This window comes from Hyalella azteca, unplaced genomic scaffold (genome assembly GCF_000764305.2).
Source record: "Hyalella azteca isolate HAZT.00-mixed unplaced genomic scaffold, Hazt_2.0.2 contig10770, whole genome shotgun sequence".
NCBI lineage: Eukaryota > Metazoa > Arthropoda > Malacostraca > Amphipoda > Hyalellidae > Hyalella > Hyalella azteca.
In genome coordinates this window covers 436,248-456,653 of record NW_025940792.1, presented here as the reverse complement: position 1 = coordinate 456,653, position 20,406 = coordinate 436,248, and the positions used below count along the sequence as shown (strand labels likewise).

Below are 20,406 nucleotides of genomic sequence, written 5' to 3'. Positions count from 1 at the left end.
TCACCAAACGAAAGTGCACTAGATTTGCTTAATTTGTTGAGAAATTAAAATTTAATTTAATCACTGTTTATTCAGATCTTCGCATACTCACTGTCCAATATCCGACCCTGAAATTTTATTCACATAGGAGAAAAATTATAATTTTTGTTAACATTCCGATATCAATTATATATTTCTAGAGATAATTAACGTTAGAAATTTAAAAGCGAAGAAAACACCACAAAAATTTAGCATATCTCTTTTGAAAACGTTTCGGAGACCAGCTCCATCGTCAGTTCGATAAATCTAGAACACAGATAAATGATTTTTTTGTTATTTAATAATTTGTATGGAGGTGGGAGACTCGATCACTCTTTTCTACATGGACCAGGACGGCAGGCCTTACGAGGGAAACTCGATGATGTTTAACGTCAGCATCAACGACGGCAAGTAAGTACACGCTGACTTTTACAACGATTTTTTTGTTATTTAATAATTTGTATGGAGGTGGGAGACTCGATCACTCTTTTCTACATGGACCAGGACGGAAGGCCTTACGAGGGAAACTCGATGATGTTTAACGTCAGCATCAACGACGGCAAGTGAGTATATGCTAACTCTTCCAACGAACTATTTTTTTCAATTTAGTAATTTGTGTTCTGAAAAGTTTAAGAATGAAAACAGCACAACTACAACGTTGTTCGGAAGGCGGCTAAATTACCCAATAGCTGAATACAAAACTAGTTGAATTCGTAACATGAGAAAGCCACTCCAAATATTCGTTGCTAGTGAATTTTCAATTAACATGAAAGAGCCAACCTTGAATATTTGTCGTTAGTTAAAATTCGCAACTAGAGAGAGACACCTTCAATTATTCATCACTAATGAAAATTCCGTAATAGAAAAATTCACCGCTAAATTTTCACTACTCGAGAAAATTCGTAACTAGAGAGAGCCGCTCTCTCGTAGCTAGAAAGACACACCATCAAATATTCGTCTCTCGAGGAAATCCAAGACGCGCATTCACAATTGCGTAGGAATTATTTCCAGGGGGAACCTAGGGGAACCCATTTCCAAGGGGAACCGTAGAATTAGTTGCCAGAAAAAAAGTCTCCCAGTAGAAATACGTGCAATGAAATAGATTCCCCTAGGTTCTCCTGGAAATAACTGGATGTCTGATCGTATCTCCTCACGAGACACGACCAGGAATTATTGAACTGAACACAATTTATTTCTCAGATGGCATCGCGTGAGCATCAGCGTGAAGGGTGACAGCGCTACGCTGCTGGTGGACTGCCTCACCATTCAGACGGTGCCGCTGCCTCGCAGTTCTCCCTCGCATATATCCCAGGCCGGCATAGGGCTGCTCGGTCAACAGCTGCTCGAAGACGAATTCTTTGCCGTGAGAAACATACATTAAATATAGGGCTTCCTGTAATGAATAATGACATATAGAATGAAAGAATGATACACGTAGTATTTGAAACGGATGAAGAGAATACGAAGCGATGAATGAATAATTGGAGCGGACAACAGCTGCTTGAAGACGAATTCTTTGCCGTGAGAAACATACATTAAATATAGGGCTTCCTGTAATGATTAATGGTATATAGAATTAAAGCATGATATACGTAGTATTTGAAACAGATGAAGAGAATACGAAGCGATGAATGAATAATTGGATCGGACAACAGCTGCTTGAAGACGAATTCTTTGCCGTGAGAAACATACATTAAATATAGGGCTTCCTGTAATGGTTAATGGTATATAGAATGAAAGAATGATATACGTGGCATTCGAAAGAGATGAAGGGAATAGGAAATGATGGATGAATAATTGGAGCGGACAACAGCTGCTCGAATAAGAGCTCTTTGCCGTGAGAAACATACATTATATCTAGGGCATCCTGTAATGAATAATGGGAATGAAAGAATGATATACGTAGCATTTAAAAGAGATAAAGATAAGGGAATACGAACTGAACTAAACTAACTTTTTTTCTAACTAACTAAACTAATGAAGCCTTTTTCTTTGTGTAGGGAGATATTCAACAAATGGATTTGATAGCCGGTCCTGAGGCGGCGTACGAACACTGCCGTCTCTACATGCCCAATTGTGACACCCCGATCCCGAGGTCGACCCTAGCGCCGGCGTCGTGGGGTGAGAGCGAGGTGGAGACCGCTGCTAGTGTCACCAGTAGCTATGCTACCAAGAATGCTGACGAGATCATCACCATCGAGGGAGGAGACGATGACCCTCAGTACAGCGGCTATGAACCCTACGACAACTCTTCATACGTGAGACATTCGTGCAATTGCTACTCTTATTACTTGACTTATTCATGCAATTCACCTCTTACATAAAATGCATGGATTATTATATCTAGGGATTTCGGTTTAACTGTTTTTAATTCATTCAGCAATAGATGGATAGTCAAGCATTTATTTCCTCATTTAGAACTGTAATTTTACTATAGAAATAGAATGCATTGCATTCACAATGACCAGCATATTACAAACCCTCCATTTCAAAACTAATGTAAAGCTTTAAGTTATACGCATGATTCAAGTATGCCTGATATTCGACGTACATGATGAATGCTGGGAGTCCTAACCTAACGAATGTCCTAACGGGACATTTGTTAGTAGTTCGTAACGAATGTCCTATAGACAGTATTAATCATTCTAACAGGAAGCTGTACAGTGTCATGTTTGTTGATAAAATGTTCTCATAACGCGATATTCAAATAGAAAATTGCTTCTACGATTTAAATACATATAGTGAAAAGACTTTAGGTATTGAAATCATTTTAATTAACTAAATACAGCAAAAATACTCACGAAGGGTTTAATTAGTCGCAGAAAATTCTAATTTGTGAAGAGTTAATACAATATCCCTGAACTTATCCGTACAAAGAACTCGGGAGGTTTCGACTCGAGCTCATACGACGTGGACTTACCAACCGGCGTTGAGCGCGTCATCCGGGGCTACCCGGGCCCAACCGGCCCACCCGGACCTGTGGGGCCCAAAGGGGAACGGGGTCGGGACGGTCTGGACGGGACAGACGGAGGGGAAGGAGCTCCCGGTCACGTATTCATGATACCGGTGAGTAAAATACGAGTATGGTATTGAATGTTAATTACTGGCATGAGCATTTTTTTAAATTAAATATACGGCATTTCACTGTTTTGAAAGGAAATAAGTTTTAATTAAAAATATCATGAACATATCATGTCCCTAAAGTTTCTTATTTGTTAAAGCAACGTAGTATAATAAACTTTAATTTCAGTTCATTTTTAGTAAATATGAATAATTAATTACGCAATAAATCGACAGCTAAACCTACAAGGGAACCAGAAGGGTCCAGACGGCATGCTGGAGCAGTTCCAGCAGATGTTGTCCCAGCACATGATGGCCATGAGGGGCGTGGCGGGGCCCATGGGCCTCACGGGCCTCCCTGGCCCCGAGGGCCCTCAAGGGGAACCTGGTATCAAGGGAGAGCCTGGCGACGTTGGCCTACCGGTGAGTGACGTGGTCACTTTCTTCTGAAGAATATTATATGTTGGCTAGCGCATTTTTTCAAATCATCAACATAAGATATATGTTCATATACTTATATTTTAAGAAGACCAAGATTACTTTTCCAATTATTATTTTTTTACGTGAACTCATGGCGGCGTTCACCCTAAAAAATTGGAGGGATATTATTGCATACCATTTTTTGTCCTGTTATACATCCAATGATAATTAATTGCGGCATGAATAAATGCAATTTCAATTATATAGTTGAATCAATAAATGTTGACAATATGAAAATGAAGAATGGCACTGTAGTAATTATTTCAATTTTATGCTCTTTTCAAGACTGAATTTAAAGCATGCGTGAAAGTTATCACAATTTAGGGGTTTATAAAAGTGAATCATATTCAAAATTTATTTAAACTTAAAATTTGATAATTTAGGGACCCCGTGGGATGCGCGGGATGTCAGGTCCGCCGGGCAAGAACGGGCGACGGGGTCGGCCGGGTCGGGACGGCGAGCGCGGGCTGTCGGGCCCGCCTGGGGAAAAAGGCCTCATCGGCCAACCCGGTCTACCTGGTGCGTTTGAAATATTTAATTAAAAAATGAAATAATGAAATATTAATTTTAATTAAAATTATTTAATTGAAAATAGTTTAATTAATTTTTTATATAACTAATAATTAATTAATTATTTAATTTAAAATGATTAGGTGCGAGTATATTTAAACAATTAGAAATAAATACATGTATCATATGAATCAATATGAATTCAGCTAGCATTTACTGACGATTTTTAATGAGTACACGCATCTTATGACTCGAATCTAGGTGTGTAAAGATATAAATAAATACCCGCAATGCATGACTCGAAACGCAATAAATGGATACAGACATTCTGTAATAAATACACATCCAAATAAGTTATATTGCATTTACTTGTCATTTTTTTGCTTATAAATACTTGGTGAACTCTTGCTTTTATCAAACTAATGTTATAAATTTCCATGCCAAGCAGGACTGTCGCTGAAAAATCCGAGAACGGCAATTAAAATGTAACAATAATATTTTTAAATCGAGCATGACTATCTACGAATAATTTGAAAAATACAATTGAAAGGAAACAACATTTTCATGTCGAGCAGGACTGCCTGGGGAGAAAGGAGACAGAGGCTCTAAAGGCACTTCAGGCACTCCTGGACTGCCTGGACACGAAGGCATGCCTGGGGAAACAGGCGCCCCTGGATTACCTGGACTGCCTGGTGAAATGGTACGACGTCTATTTTCTTCTCAAAAAGTTCAATAGTGCGTTAATTGCAAATGAAATTAGAACTCAATAAACAATATTGCCTTTGCTGGGCTGTCAATTTAAACGGTTTTCATCACTGACCTCAAAAGTAGGGTAACATGGGGCAGCGAGCCCACTGCGGGTCACGGGCCCATAGCGGATTTCTCGCTAAGTATGGCAGATATTGGTCCGTGTTCTCTACCGCCGGTCGACAGTTTCACTGGGATGAAGTGTACGGATTTACGTTTTGCTAAATGTTTGCGTTATTAAGTTCTTTGCGAATAACTGTTTTAGTCCAGCTAAAAAATTTTTTGCCGCTAAATAAAGTTTTTTTCCATTACTATAGATGAAGATTTTGAAATTACTTTGAATTATTTTTTCAAAGTAATATTTATGGCGTCTAATTCACATCATACATTCCTCATTAATTGCACCTTTAAACAAAACAAAGAACCACCTCGTATCAATTAAAACTTCATCAAAAATTTAGTTTAAAAAAAGTGGGGGGCGCGCTGCCCCACGTTACCCTAATATTATTTAGATGACATAAGTCGATGAAATAAGGCCCCTATTATATTTTTTATGAATGTACTCGTACAGTTTCTAATTTTTATTTCAAAAATTTGCATCTATTGCAGAATACGAGCAAAATTGAATATATTCTCGGTTGCTTGATCGTAATTCATGTGAAACGAATATTCCTTTTGAACTGAATTCCCAGGACGAGTATAGAATTCAATTCATGATTCCCTGCATTAGCCTGTTCTAAAATCTATATTTGTTATTACCAAAAATTTCAGGGCCCCAGAGGCTTCCTTGGGCCCCGAGGTTTTCCTGGACTGCCAGGGCCACCGGGGATCCCAGGGAGCGAAGGAGGCCCGGGCCGTAAAGGCAGCGACGGGGCCCCTGGTCAGCCCGGACCTCCTGGACAGTCGGGGCCCACTGGACCTGTAGGACCTGCCGGGCCACAAGGCCTCGTTGGCCCACCGGGACCCGCTGTGAGATTGCTGAGATGCAGCGCTTTGCTAACAAATGATATCAATTTCTATATTTATTTGTTTTTATTATAGAAAATCTTTGAATTTTACAATATATTTCCCGAAATTGTTTCAATTTTTACATTTTGATAAATAACTGTTCACTGGTTATTAATAATATTATATCGAATAAATAGCCTCATTCCTATGCGAACTGAACAAGAATTTTAACAATAAAATCAAATAGCCTCGCGTTAAATTTCCTCATGATTTATTAATTCTCATACAATGCACATTAAGTCGGGTGTCGTTGCAGGGACCTCAAGGCAAAAATGGAGTGCCTGGACTGCCTGGAGAAGACGGCTTGCCAGGTCTTACAGGAAACCAAGGCATGCCTGGACCTAAAGGAGACAAAGGACCGCTAGGCAGCTCGGTACGGATGCTTTTGTTATTATTACTAATGTCAATATATTATTAACAAATAACTACAAATGCCTTCAAATACCTCCGAAAGGGCAAAATAAAATCGTTTTATGATTATGGGGCCGGAGAAAATATATTCAATAAATTTAAAATTTTACCTGATGAAACAGGAATTATTAGAATTTGAGCTTCATGCTACTCGAAATGTTTCTCATTTGGCAGATGGCAAAATATTTTTCCTATTTTTATAAATTATAAAATTATCACTATACGTTATTCCTATTTTGTATCGATTGGATCATTAAGCCCTGCATTTAACGTAAATTATGCCGATGGATTTTTTCTTATGTTTACCAGATTTATTTCCTTTCCAAATCAGTAATTTAATTTTTCAGATCATTACGAGAATAGTTTTTGATGATTTTCTATCATCAATAAATCTTATCTCTATTATGATAAATACGCTTTTACGTTACAGGGCCCCGCTGGATTCCCTGGCCCCAGGGGGGTCAAAGGCGACCAAGGAAACCGAGGCCTTCAAGGGGAGAAAGGGGACAAAGGGGAGCAGGGTCCCTACGGGGAGAAAGGGGACATCGGCTACAAGGGGGAGCGAGGGGAGCTCGGCCCTGCTGGGGTTGCTGGACTGGAGGGACCCGAGGGACCTAAGGTGCGCAAGGCGAACTGTTTTCTTTACTTTATTGAGCTAAGGATTTTTTTCCCATCCTCCCCAAGAAAAATTAACCGAAAAAATTTGGTCAAACGAGATATTATTGCTTACTAAATATATAAATACGTTTGGTTGGCGAGATCTCGTACATAAAAAAAGGCGGTCCAGAGAGAAGACATTTTTAAGCTTTGTTGAAGCGATATATATAGTCATAAACAAGAGAAATTTGGACGATATCAAATCTGCACGGGTTTCATCAGTTACAGAATTTAACGCTCCATTGATTTCAATAGATACCGATTTCAATTCTGCGTTGATTTCACTAGTTACTGAATTACAGTTCTTAAAATTTTTCCCCAGATTTTTCTCCGATTTGAACATCGCAACGATTTTATTTAAGACCGATCTGAATGTTGCAGGGGCTGGAAGGACCTCGTGGAGAGGCCGGTCCTAGCGGTCCTCCAGGCGAGAAAGGAAAACTTGGTGTCCCTGGATTCCCTGGATATCCTGGTCCTCCTGGATCGAAGGGAGATAAAGGTTCTCCTGGACTAGTGGGAAGGCCTGGCGATAAAGGAGAGCGTGGGAACCTCGGCTTGCAAGGGGAACGTGGCGAACAGGGACCAAGGGTGAGAAAAGTTTAGACATTAATTTAATTTATACGTAAAAATGCTCCAATTCTAAATTTGTTATTTTGTCATCTCAGTAATTTTAGTACGCTGAGAACTCATATGATACCGAGGTCACGTCATTACACTCACATGAAGACAAAACTCCTGATCAGCTGCTTATGCAATGTTCTACGCACAATACCCTGTTCGGATACAGTTGAAATTGCATTACATTTATAATTTAATAAGTTTTAAAAATGGAATTGTGTTCAAACGTAGCGTCTCAATGGCGAGAGAAAACTTTTAACCTAGTTATTAATAATTCGCTTTTGACGTAATGTTGCGTACAGGGCTTCAGAGGAGCTCGAGGTCGTCGCGGAAAGCAAGGAGAAACCGGGCCCAAAGGTGACACTGGACAGCCTGGGTCTGAAGGTCCCCCCGGAGGAACGGGGCCTCAGGGCCCAGAAGGACCCAGAGGCTTCGAAGGCCCCACCGGCAACCCCGGAGTTGACGGCAAGAACGGCATCCAAGGCTCTCCCGGAGAGCGAGGACCTCCCGTGAGTGCAGAGGATATCGCTTTATTTTTCATTACAAATATTTGCATTTCAACGTTCGAAATGCTAAAGTAATTTTGATTAACACACAAATATTTCTTATTCAGGCGGAAATATTAACGGATCAGGCATTCTTTCTGAAAATGAACGGAAGATTTTTCTCAAAAAATTAGTATTTGAAATAATTATTGCATTAAAATAACTGAATGTAACCGGGACGCAGGGAGAGCCAGGTTCGCAAGGTGCAATTGGCCCCCCTGGAGTCATCGGCCCCATTGGCGTGACTGGTGAAGTGGGCGCTGCTGGGGAACCTGGTCCTCCTGGACCTCCTGGGTCTCCAGGAGGCGAAGGACGTCCAGGAGAGGCTGGAAAGGAAGGACCACCTGGACCCATGGGCCCGCCTGGAAAAATTGGTCCCGTTGGGCCTCCAGGTCTGCCTGGGTTCCCCGGGGAACGAGGACTGCCCGGAATTCCGGTTAGTTTATATTTTGTATTCAAATGCAGATAATTTACTCGCACTATAAGCGGCCTATTCATCAACTCATTCTACAGTATTTCATTGCCAACCTTACACCTGCATGAGAACACGTGCAGCTTCAACTCTACCATCCATAAACTAGTGTCTCATCAGATCCATCGGCTCTGCGTATACTATCTGGCAAATTACCAGTAATTGAATGATAGATTCAAATAATATATGTACGAAACAATCAACCAGTTTCTTGCTTTCCAGTAGGTTCATGAATAAGACGTGTCAGAATCACAATACTGATCATTTACAAATAATATTTTCCTTAACCAGGGTGCAAACGGGCTAAAAGGCGAACAAGGGCCCCCTGGCCCGCTTGGGTCACCTGGCGACAAAGGATCAATAGGAATTCCAGGTGCAGCGGGCCCTCAGGGGCTCCAGGGTAAAACTGGTCCACCAGGATCTCAGGGTCCATCTGGAGCCAAAGGAGAAGCGGTAATTCATGAGTTATTGTCATGTCTTGTAGGGCCTCACAAATTAATTTTCCAAGCCCGTAAAAAATACTTCCCTGTTAACAAACTAATTTAACTGTTATAGTTTCCATTCAATTTTATTAAATAAAATATTTTCAATAATTTTTGTGAATGTTTTTCTACCATTCACAATCATCTTCTTAGAAATTACACACGTTTAAGACCAAGTAACATGAATTTTTAAGTTGGCTTTTCAAACAACGCAATAGAGCGCATTCAACTTATTGATCTTAAACCATTTTTGTAGATGTATTCCAGAGTGATATTGAATGAATATATATTGTGCGATCAATTACTCGTTATATCCTCAGGGAGATCCTGGACCAGCTGGACCCACTGGAAGAGATGGCCTGCCTGGAGTCCGAGGTGAGTCAGGGGATCAAATGAACTAGTTATATTAAACTATAAGTATTACTTAACTTTCAGTTTTTAGTTATTTTAGCTTTGTTAAATTCACTGTTTAACTTCATTAATTTTGTAACTTGTCATAATATAAAGAAATTATAAACAATTTCTTGAGCAAATCGACCGCAAATCGATTGATAGACAGAGTTTTATCAATAATGCATTAAAATGTTTATTGGTACATCAACCAGTTAAAATATTGCACTATTCGTCAGGGTTACCCGGTTCACCTGGTCCCGTCGGAGAACCTGGGGAGGATGGTGACAACGGAGAGCCAGGGCCTCCAGGGGAGAAGGGCTACAAAGGAGACAAAGGAGCACAGGTTGGTTGAACAGCTCGCCTCTGCTTAGGATTCATAGTTTATTTTTTTAACAAAATGTTAAGAATTTTGGCTGGTCAGAAGGCTTATTAGCTCACACGTGGGCGTCCTTGATATGATAGCTTTAAGAGAGCTAAAAATAATTCTGGGAAATGAAAATTAATTTACGATTTTTTGCAGGGCACAGTTGGTATACCAGGAACAGCTGGTCTAAGGGGAGCACCCGGAGCCGCTGGAGCACCCGGAGAGCGAGGTCCTCCAGGAGTGATGGGCCACGCAGGGAGGAAGGGCGAGGACGGGCCGGTAGGAGTACCCGGTACTCCAGGCTCCCCTGGACAACAAGGATTGCCAGGACCCCCTGGAGAACTCGGCGAAAAGGGTGACAGAGGACGTCGCGGACTTCCAGGACCGATAGGACCGACAGGAGAGGCTGGATTACCTGGCACCAAAGGAGGTCCCGGACTTCCTGGTCCCGCAGGACCCGATGGGCTGCAAGGCCTGAAGGGAGAGCCAGGGCCTCCGGGTTTGCCCGGGGATCCAGGAAAAGATGGAGAACACGTGAGTCACTCGTGAACGCAGTGCAGGATATTATCTGTTAAAATATTGAAACATCTTATGAGAAATAATTATTCATGAAACAAAAAGGAAATCTTGATTAAATATTTCATGAACTAATGTTTTCGTTCAGCGGAGCATACAAAGATCAGGAGAATGAAATAAGTAAAATGATTATTAATCTGCATAAAAGGGAGGACCAGGACCACATGGACCCAAAGGAGAAGAAGGAAAGCCGGGACTGCAAGGATCACCAGGCATCCGAGGAGTAATAGGACCTCCTGGTCCTAAAGGCAACGCAGGACCGCCAGGCTTCCCGGGCCCCACTGGTGAACCTGGCAAACAAGGTATCAAGGGCGAACCTGGAAAAGATGGCGAGGATGGAAAACTTGGTGACCCAGGACCTATAGGAGCTCCAGGACCGCCGGGACAGATGGGGTTGCATGGAAGCCCTGGAAAGCCTGTGAGTGAATGTGAAATTTTGGTAGAACTTTCTCAGCTAGCGTAGTAATTATATTGAGAACACAAAATTACTAATAGTTATGAACGATAAATTATTCGGAAAGCGAAACGTAATACTGATTACATTATAAATTGCTTACTAACAAAAGATTTATTAATATAAAATCTGTTTTCCTCTATTTATAATTCAAAACATTAAGAAATTCATTGCTGACACCTCTTACTGTAATTTTGGAGCTCATATATGGGTATTTTAGAAAGAAATTATATCAGCACGGTGGGTCATAATGGTTTCGTTTATGATAGTTTTAAAAAAATTTTAATTTGATAAAAAATATTTATTTTTATTTCCCTACTTCGGTCTTCATAATCGTTCTCATTCACAACTCAGGGACCAGAAGGACCTGGTGGGCCTCAAGGGGCACCTGGTCTGCCAGGCGACAAAGGGGACCGCGGCGTGTCGGGCCCAGCTGGCCCCGCTGGCCTAACCGGGCCACAGGGACTGCCGGGGCCTCAAGGCCTGCCAGGCCTACGTGGATCTCCTGGGCCCGCCGTGAGTTTTGCAATCCTGTTAGGAAAACTATTTTTAAAAGAACATTTAATGAAAAAATATACTCAAATACGTCAGGTTCTTGAAATGCTGACACTAGAAATCAGAATAATTTTTCTTTAGTGGATAGAGTCGTGTCGTTCATGCTTTAGCCATGTTTGTAAGAAATGGATGAAAATAAAATGTGTAACTTTTTGCTTTCTAACGAGGGCTAGGGAAGTAAAGGCAAAACTAATCTTATAAACTAAACGTTTATATTAAAAAGAGCAGACATTGAAGAGGATTTTCAGTAATGCCCGAAAGAGTTGGTTACATCAAATTGTTCATTCCATGACTAGAAAGTTAATTATATAAATAAACAATAAAGCGGTAGTTTAGAGGTCAAACGATCTGGCGTATTGCAGCAAAACCTTCACTCAGAGAAATGAGTGTGACTTTGTTCACAAAATGCGTACCTTTTTAGCACTTATGTGGATAATCCTTGCCCAATTTGGCCGGGAAAAAGAATGCATCAGTTCTACGCCTGCTCCCCTCTCATTCTACTTCTAATAAAGTTTGTGTTTACACTATGACCCATTAATTATTCTGAGTGTAGTCTCTTTAATGCGAATTGTGCAGTGTACATTTGAGTGACCCTCCAACTGTGTAGTGTACATTTTAATGACCCCTGAATTCATAAATTCATTCACGCCAGGGCGACGTTGGAGTGCCCGGCAAGGAGGGGCCAGCGGGCCAGCAAGGCCAGCAAGGCCTCAGAGGGGAAAAAGGCATGAAGGGATCGCGAGGACCAGGAGGACAAAAAGGACATCGAGGAAGGATAGGCGTCGCAGGAGCGAAGGGAGATCTTGGCGAGAAGGGAGAGCCTGGCATGAAAGGGCCTCAAGGGCCCCGTGGAGTGAAGGGTGAACCGGTAAGAGCCATGGGAGGAAATTTGACTCATTTGGTCGATTGAGAGAAAGTTTTAAAAAATTCAATTAGTCATCTTATGCTTCATAATTTTAAGCGAGTTTGGATCAAGGTAACTTCGTGCGTTAGCTATGCTACATATGTTGGCTGTAATATATGTATTGTCATGTACAAACTGTAAATTTTCCAAACTAATTTACGAATAGGAGCGTTCTCACACGATAGTTAATTGCTAATGGAGATTCTCCATTTGCAAAAGAATAAATAGATTCTAGGAAAAACATAAACATTCTAATTTCCCGTAATTCATTGCAGGGGCCAGTCGGACTTCCAGGTAACAAAGGCAATGATGGGCCACAAGGCCTGCCTGGTCTGGGTGGGCCTCCAGGACCCAAAGGAGTTCCAGGAGCAACTGGACCCAAAGGAGAAACTGGTCCAGGCGGCCCTCCAGGCTTGCCTGGACCTGCTGGAGAGCTTCCCTTGCTGCCTCCTGAGCTTCTGTTCCAGCGAGACGCCCCATACGACCCGAGCCAGAACCAGCGCTACAAGAGAGAAGCTGCCAGGTACTTAACACGCTGCCTTCTCTCTGATTCTTGATTAAATTTGAATAAAATTTAATAGAATTCATACCGCGTCTTGTGGCAAGCGGTAAGAAAAAAATATATAACTCAGTACTCACAGCAGTGAGTAACAGAGAGCGCATTTTCTCGTCGACGAAAACGTGAAGTCACGGACGGACGGACATGGCGAGCACAATAGTGCATTTTTTCCATAAATGAGAAAATGAGCTAAAAAGAAACGCAACACGTGAAAAAATTCCATTTAGATTTTGAGTTTATCTTCAATTCAACTCCTAAGAAAGTATTTTATTCAAATTACAGTAAAATTTGAAAGCTGTTCAATTATTTGAGAATCTCTTTTTTAACGGGTGCGAATGTTGAAAAGATAATGTTCTCAATTATATTTACAGATTTGTATAAATACTTATCACCCTTAGAAACAATAATGAATTTATTATCGTGAATTTAAAATGTTTTCTCATTTAACTTCACGTGACCAGATTAGAATATTGTACTTACAAGTGTGCTGGGCTCCGAAACATTCATTGAACGTATTGATTTACAGGCCCACCAGAAGAAGAGGCCGTAATTCCAGGCCCAATAACAGAGGCGATGACGACGTGAATACTCCGTGCGTACTTCGTTACATATCTTTCCATACAATAGTAATCAAATATAATATAACGTCATAATGTCATAATATAATATAACGGTGACAGCGTTGAAGATAATGCCCAAACAGTCACATTAAAAGACTATGCTCAATTGAAATTTAACCTACAATATTAACAAAAATATGACTAACGAGATTTTTTTGAAAGATATTCTAACCTTGAATGATGTATGCCCAGATCGGACGAGCCAAATGGAGAACTAGACTCGATCGACACTGATGAACTTGATGGAAAGCTCTTGGACATGTACACAAATATCTACACCATGCGGCAAGACCTCGACCATCTCAAGAAACCCATCGGGACCAAAGACAATCCTTCTAGAACGTGCAAGGATCTTTTCTACGGACATCCCAAATTTAAAGGTCGGTAATAAAGAGTACAAGAAAAGTAATACAGAAACATACTGTAAGGTATGCGCGCAAAAATCAGTAAAACTATTTTTGTGGAAGATACATTCTGCTCAAAAGTGTAACGTATTTCTGTTTAGATGCAACAGAGTTTCGTTGATGAACTTTGAAGTTGAAAAAAGATATTGCAATAGCCAAGCGAAATGAATTATATTTATTTCATCTAATCGCTTTCTACCAAGTATTTTTTTGCAACATCTAAGCGCTATTTTAAATCCAACGATTTCAGTGCACTGAAGATGATTTGATCAATCAAAATTTTTTACAATTAAACTCTTCGAAACGCATGCTATGTGCATTGTTGCCGAATTAAACGAGTTTCCAACGCAGACGGCTGGTACTGGATCGACCCTAACCTGGGCATGCCGGACGACGCAATCTACGTGTTCTGCAACATGACCGTCGACGGGGAGACCTGCGTGTCCCCTGACATACACTCGGCCAGCATCGTCAACATTCCATGGAGGAAGACCGCCAACTCTGATGCCAGGTTCTCGGACCTGCGAGGAGGCTTCCAGGTTAGCAAAAGAAGGGTTTTAGGTAAATATGAGAAGGCATTTAGTTAAATTCGATAACGATTTTAGGTAAATAAATTGGAATTTCCTATTAGTAGCTGCCGTACTAATGTTAAAACTTTGCGGCAGATCACATACGAGACGGTTGGCGTGGTGCAGATGAACTTCTTGCGGTTGCTTTCGTCGTACGCGTACCAGAACTTCACGTACACGTGCGTGCAGAGCAGGGCCTGGTTTGACGAAGACAGTCTCAGTCACGACAAAGCAATCAGACTCATAGGGCAGGACGAGCACATCTTCTCCATTGACGCCAACAAACCTGACGTGCTCTCTGATGGATGTGCGGTAAGTCTGCGAGCTTCCTTTCTTGGGAAGCTTTGTCAAGATATTTTGACAATTAAAATACGATTAAATGTTCAGGGCTTACTATGGTATTGATTAGTGGGTGCGCGGTGAGTTTGCGTGATTTACTTTCTTGGAAAGTTCAGTCAAGATGTTTAGAAAATCCAACTGCAATTACGATTTAATGCTCAAGGCTTATTATGGTATTGATTGGTGGAATAGTATTTTTTGCAGGAGTAGTTTAAACACATTTAAATTGAACTCAGAACAATTTATTGACGCACATAAATTTAATAAATTAGTGAGACTTTGGCCAAATAGCGACATATTTTTGCCCCATGTGTGCCATCCTAACAAAAGAGCTTGTAAATTTTACGCTCGTTTCTTCTCGTGCTGTTTGTTCGAAGGCGTTTCAATATACGAACAATATGCCCATTCATTTTTGGAATGATGGCGGAAGTTTCACTGTATGTCAATTACGAGCTCTTAGGATTAGGAAATACTAATCAATTGAACTATGAAAATATTTTGAGTGTATTTTATCTTCTATATATTCAACTCGAATCAAGTAATTGCGATCTTAATCTTTCATCGATTCAATCTTGCTCCTTCGTTCCAGTCGAAAATTGGTCTCCCTGGGAAAGGCAGCACCATCTTCGAGATCCGCACCACCAAACTTGCCACTCTCCCTCTGGTGGACTTTCAGCCGCGAGACTTCGGCTTACCGAACCAAGCTTTCGGCTTCAAAGCTGGTCCAGTGTGCTTCAAATAATATTCTCATTGCAGGGGGAACAAATAATCCTAAAGTTCAGCTTGCTGATGGAAGAAATAATACTAAAGTTCACCTTCCTGAGGAAAGAAATAATCCTAAAGTTGGCCTTGCAGAGGGAACAAATAATCCTAAAGCTCCCCTGGCTGAAGACTTCTTCAAACATTCATTTAAACCCTTTGTTGACGACCGGATTTTCTCGAGTAATCGACAAAATTCTACTTTCAGATGCCTTATAGATGCTTTTAATTTCTTTGTAGTGTTAAGATGGGCAATAAAAATTATTCCCAACTCAGAAAGCTCGATGCGCCATTCCAAGATTTCTTCAAGTTCAACGATGATACCCAAAAGTTCTGTAGCAGGAACTTTTACGGAGTACGTGTCATTTTCGACACTGAATTGTTGTGTAATTAGTCTCTGTATAAAGTGTACACAGTTTGTTAAGAAGTGTAGAAAGCTGAATAATGTGTGGATGATTGGAGTGTGCATGAACGTATTGATGAGTCACAGTAATGCTGAATGTTTTCTGTCTGGATTTTCAGACACTTTCTCTTTCCTTTATATGGGCGATATTAGAATAAGCTTAGGAGTAATTCCCCTTAATTTGTATAAAGGTATAAATGTTTGTTTTATATCTATTCATTTTAAGCAAGAATGGATCTATTCTTGATTAATCACATCGTCTTTCTTTGTCCTATAAATTTTCCGCTTTCCCTTTATGGGACAATGTACATAAATGAACATTTTTAAATACAAAAATCCTATACTGAAACAACTATAATGTTGACTGAAGAAAACTGAAAGACTGAACACTGAACAAAATAGTTTGCTCCGAAGGCCATAATGCTCGGTGAGCTTTAAATTCTATGAAGCTTCACGACGAGTTTGTCACAATCTCAATGTGTTAGAGAAGTTAAGTGCATCATATGCACTTAACTGTTACAATATGCTGGAGAAATAAATAACGAAATTTGCTAGAAAAATGCCCTCTACACATTAAGGAATTGAATGAAGATTGCACTGCCGTTGTAAATTATCTCAAGTTAGATTTTCCAAGTAGTTAAGAGACAAAGATTGTGGCGGCGTCTTGGGGTTTTGAAACTCGTAACTAGTTGTGAAAAATTTCGTCGCTTATGGTAAGATGGCCATGTGGTAAAAATTGGTTACAGACCAACATGTTCAATCGAAGCTGACATCACTATAATTTTCTATAACATTGCATTGCCCACTCTATAAGGTTATTAATGCGCAGTCAGATGTTCGTACATTGAATTAAAGTATCGCAGCTAACTGTAGAAGACGATTTGTGATCATACAATTCAGATGCATATAAGGGGCAGAACTATCTGATGCCGTCACCGAGATGATATTTATAGTTAAATTTAAAGAGTAAACTCCGTAGACTTTATGCCTCTTGAATCTGAGGCCGTTTACGAGAGAAGCTCATTATTTATTGGCTTCTAAAGAAAGAAATCTTGTCTATTGACGCAAAGATTGTGAATATTCGCTAGGAGTTCATTGATTTATTAGACTTTGTTCGAGATTTTTCGTAATGACTCAATCAAAGTCAACTGTGTTGGAAGGTATTTATTAATCATTTGAAACTTTGTTGACCAGTGGCACCAACCCCAAAATTATTTCCATGCAGCCCTAATACAGGTTACCAGTATGTGCTCAGCTAGCACATGAAACGCTTGCCAAAGGGGTACTTACGGCCACAAAATTTTAAGCGTGTAGAACTCCTGAAAACAAATTTACAACAGCGGCCGTCAGAACACTTACATTCATCGGAAATACTCTAGACTATTCCGTTATATTTTGATACAAGTTACGAGTTTGGAGGGCGTCTGCCTCTGGGCCCCTGATCTCCAGCTCGCTTAGTAGGCGAGTCAGGGCGTCCAGGGCAGAAAATCCATGATGGCAGCCTGTCATGGGTCGTGAAAAATATACCAGCGTTAAAATTAAAGACAAATGATGATATTTCAACTTTCAAATTGATCAATTCAATTTATTGTTTTACTTTCAGTTTTTTTCGAATGCTGCTTTCAAAACAACGGCGTTTTTCGGGCTGACGAGTAACTTTACTGTACGCGAAATTAATTCATAATTTAAAGAAGACGTCACGCAATTCAAATACATCACAGTCCCAAATTTCTTGCTCTTGGGACAGTTTGGTGTAGTGGCGACAGGCGTCAGTTGGGGCTAATGCATGGGTCGAGGGGTTCGAATCCCGGCCTACGACTTCTGTCTAAGTAGCCACTGCTGAACAACCTCCTACCTCCAGCACGAATATCAAACTCTCGCCCTAAAAAACCCCACTGGTATTTCAAGAAATAGGCATTACTCATCACAATAATCTATCGTGCCACCCATGAGAAGGGTGTGTAGATAAATGTGCCATCTTCCGAAGGTTACGGTGTAGCTGTAGGTAGAGAACGAGCTGTATAGGTAAACGAGTTACGTGAGAGGGGGGCAAAAAATCAGTATCTACGTTACTGAAGTAAGTATATATATAGGTATCTAGAAGGGTGCTAGTTCATAGGCTGCCGGATTCTCTGTGGCAAGTACGTTATTTCAAATTCATCAAGACTCGACTAAACTGAAACAAAAACAGCTGATCGCCAATTCGGAACCTGCCTTGACGAACATCATTGTACTCACTTATGATCACCGCAATGTTGTTTGAAAATCAGTTTAGAATTTTTGTCATTCGAGCTCAGATTTTTGCTACTCCTAGTTTTTAATTCAACTTTGTTATTAACGTTTCTGTTTAGCTGAGTCCTCAGCTGAATTTTTGCCACTACATGCAAATTATTCCAGATCTATTTATCTACTAAACGATAAGCACCAGTAAAAAAGATCAGGTGGGGGCCACGAGCTTGGGGCTTTGGATTTAGGAAGGGCGGTGCATTGGAAAGACAATTAATTAAGCACCTCGGGGACCTATACACCCGTACACAGGAGCATCCTCTAAAATTTACCAACAAACATAGTAAGAGATGACACACCACCAAACACCAGTCATACGGAAAAGCTGCTGAACAGAGCAGATAGGGTACACATCACCAGAATTTATTGTGGCCATCATCAGTCACTAAACTGTTACAAACACAGCACCCACAGAGACTAATGTCTGCACTGCCAATTTTAAGAACTCCCTCCACACCGTCAGGCATCTGTTCGAGTGCCCGAAACAGTCAGCTAACAAGCACTAAAGTGCCCCACACAATAGCGTATCTGACTCATGAGTCCGGCTGGGCGGGCTGGCTAGCTGATTCTGACTAGCGAATCTGATGCGGCGATATTTCACCATACACCTATACGTACTTTGGTTGCAAGTCGCAACGCTCAGTCGTGAAGATGAGTCAGTCGAGGTAAGTTGTAGCTGCTGCCATCGTGGCTATACCGTCGTGTTGAATGATCTCGGGACAGTGAAAAAGCAACGGAGGAAAAGATCTATGTGGTCAAAAGAATGGCTAGTCAATCGACAAAGATTCATTCAATATGAATTTGCTAAATTTCATACGCGACGATAATCAAAACTATTTAAGAATTATTTATTTTCTTAACAAAGTTAAGGTCTGCATTGGGAATTGTTTCTCGCGTTATTAGATATTCCCATGCTTAATCTCCTTGTAATTTGTTCGAATATTCTGCGCTACGAACCTTCCACAAGCACGGCAAATTGCGGTACTCTTCAATAAACTTGGTTAGGAAGTTAGGGCTATGAATAGCTTGGAGTCGGCCATGACTGTACACGCCCTACCAGCTTGGCGTCTGCATAGCAACTAAACTCGATTTCTCGAGCCGGCGAGGCCGAGCCACCCGAGCGGGGCCCGAGCCCCACAGCAAGCGGTGAGAGTCATGGCTCGGCTCGCCTTTATTTTGCCCACCTCGGCTTGTTCGGCGCCATGTTTGTCGTGTAACTATGGTCCGAACGGCTCGGGTAGTGGACTTCCTCGGCGACGCGGGATTTCTGGCATATTTTAGACACCTGCCACCGGGGAACGCGTCTCGGACAAATTTACGGCCGGACTTGCGGCCGATCTCCCCAATTCTGTGAACATGGAATATCTCCCAAGGATATTCCACCGGTTTCAGCGTTTATTAGGCCGTAGGCCTGTCGCCGATTCTTAACATTGCAGAACATTCACAGCATTTTGCGGTCTCGAACTCGCAACTCATTGCTACAATTCTGCTGTGCTTAACCGCTCGGCCTCCTCGCCGATTCAAACCAGAAACTGGCGCACAGAGCTGGGATCGAACTTGCGCCTCTGCACTAATCTTGGTTCTCAATATGGCCCCACTTAACCACTGGGCCACCCTGCCCAACCAATGAACGGAGCTCGATAAAACTTGGTACACGTATTCATTAGGACCTAACGGTGATGTTTAGCTCGTGAACATTTTTGGAATTTCACCTTAATTCGTGAGTTATATGACGATACGTGCCGAAATTTGCAGTGAGCATGACATTTTTTCTAAACTACTTTACAGATTTGAACGAAACTTTGATTATAGAAACCTAACCTCCCAACGGTGATGTTTAGCTCGTGACAATTTTTTAGATTTTGCCTTCGTTGGCGAGTTTTTTTCACTTTTACCTCATTCGTGATTTAAAAGGCAATTCGTGCGACATCCTGGGAGCGCGACCAACAACAAAACGAGCCTCGCGCAGCTGTAGCCAAAGACGTACTGCTCACCTAACGTTTGGACTCTGACGTATAACTACGTGATTAGTTAACGTCTGGACTACTGACGTGCACCAACATGACGTTTAGGCTACTGACGTGTATCAAAATAAACGCAGGGGCTATTGACCTATGCTGTAGTTACCTAACGTCCGGGCTACTTAGTTTAGTGAAGTAGTGTCAGCGTCGAAGAATAGTAGGTAGGCATATGTTTCGCCAAACACCGATTCT

General features: G+C 41.2%; 1 protein-coding gene across 3 annotated transcripts; it reads left to right on the top strand.

Moving 5' to 3' along the window:
• Positions 1–355: 355 nt before the first annotated feature.
• Positions 356–16,161, top strand: LOC108666477 (collagen alpha-1(V) chain). Of its 3 annotated transcripts, none has more exons than XM_018153361.2 (26): positions 356–429; positions 1,219–1,381; positions 2,019–2,276; positions 2,896–3,084; positions 3,316–3,501; positions 3,942–4,077; positions 4,644–4,768; positions 5,587–5,784; positions 6,080–6,196; positions 6,665–6,853; positions 7,273–7,479; positions 7,812–8,018; positions 8,239–8,490; positions 8,818–8,979; positions 9,329–9,383; positions 9,638–9,744; positions 9,922–10,299; positions 10,490–10,759; positions 11,150–11,311; positions 12,003–12,218; positions 12,530–12,777; positions 13,340–13,405; positions 13,626–13,813; positions 14,189–14,376; positions 14,503–14,718; positions 15,335–16,161. In XM_018153361.2, exons 1-26 carry the CDS (start codon positions 362–364, stop codon positions 15,485–15,487), a joined length of 4,704 nt encoding a protein of 1,567 aa, XP_018008850.2. In that variant the 5' UTR covers positions 356–361; the 3' UTR covers positions 15,488–16,161. The 3 variants fall into 3 exon arrangements, with proteins under 3 accessions (XP_018008850.2, XP_018008849.1, XP_018008851.1); XM_018153360.1 differs by lacking the exon at positions 356–429 and adding an exon at positions 488–581; XM_018153362.2 differs by lacking the exons at positions 356–429; positions 1,219–1,381 and adding an exon at positions 1,669–1,697.
• Positions 16,162–20,406: the final 4,245 nt, after the last annotated feature.

Coding starts and splice junctions, on each gene's coding strand:
- LOC108666477 (XM_018153361.2), top strand. CDS start 362: ATGGACCAGGACGGCAGGCCTTACGAGGGAAACTCGATGATGTTTAAC. Junction 8,019..8,238: donor CCGGAGAGCGAGGACCTCCC/GTGAGTGCAGAG, acceptor ACCGGGACGCAG/GGAGAGCCAGGTTCGCAAGG. Junction 13,406..13,625: donor GATGACGACGTGAATACTCC/GTGCGTACTTCG, acceptor ATGTATGCCCAG/ATCGGACGAGCCAAATGGAG.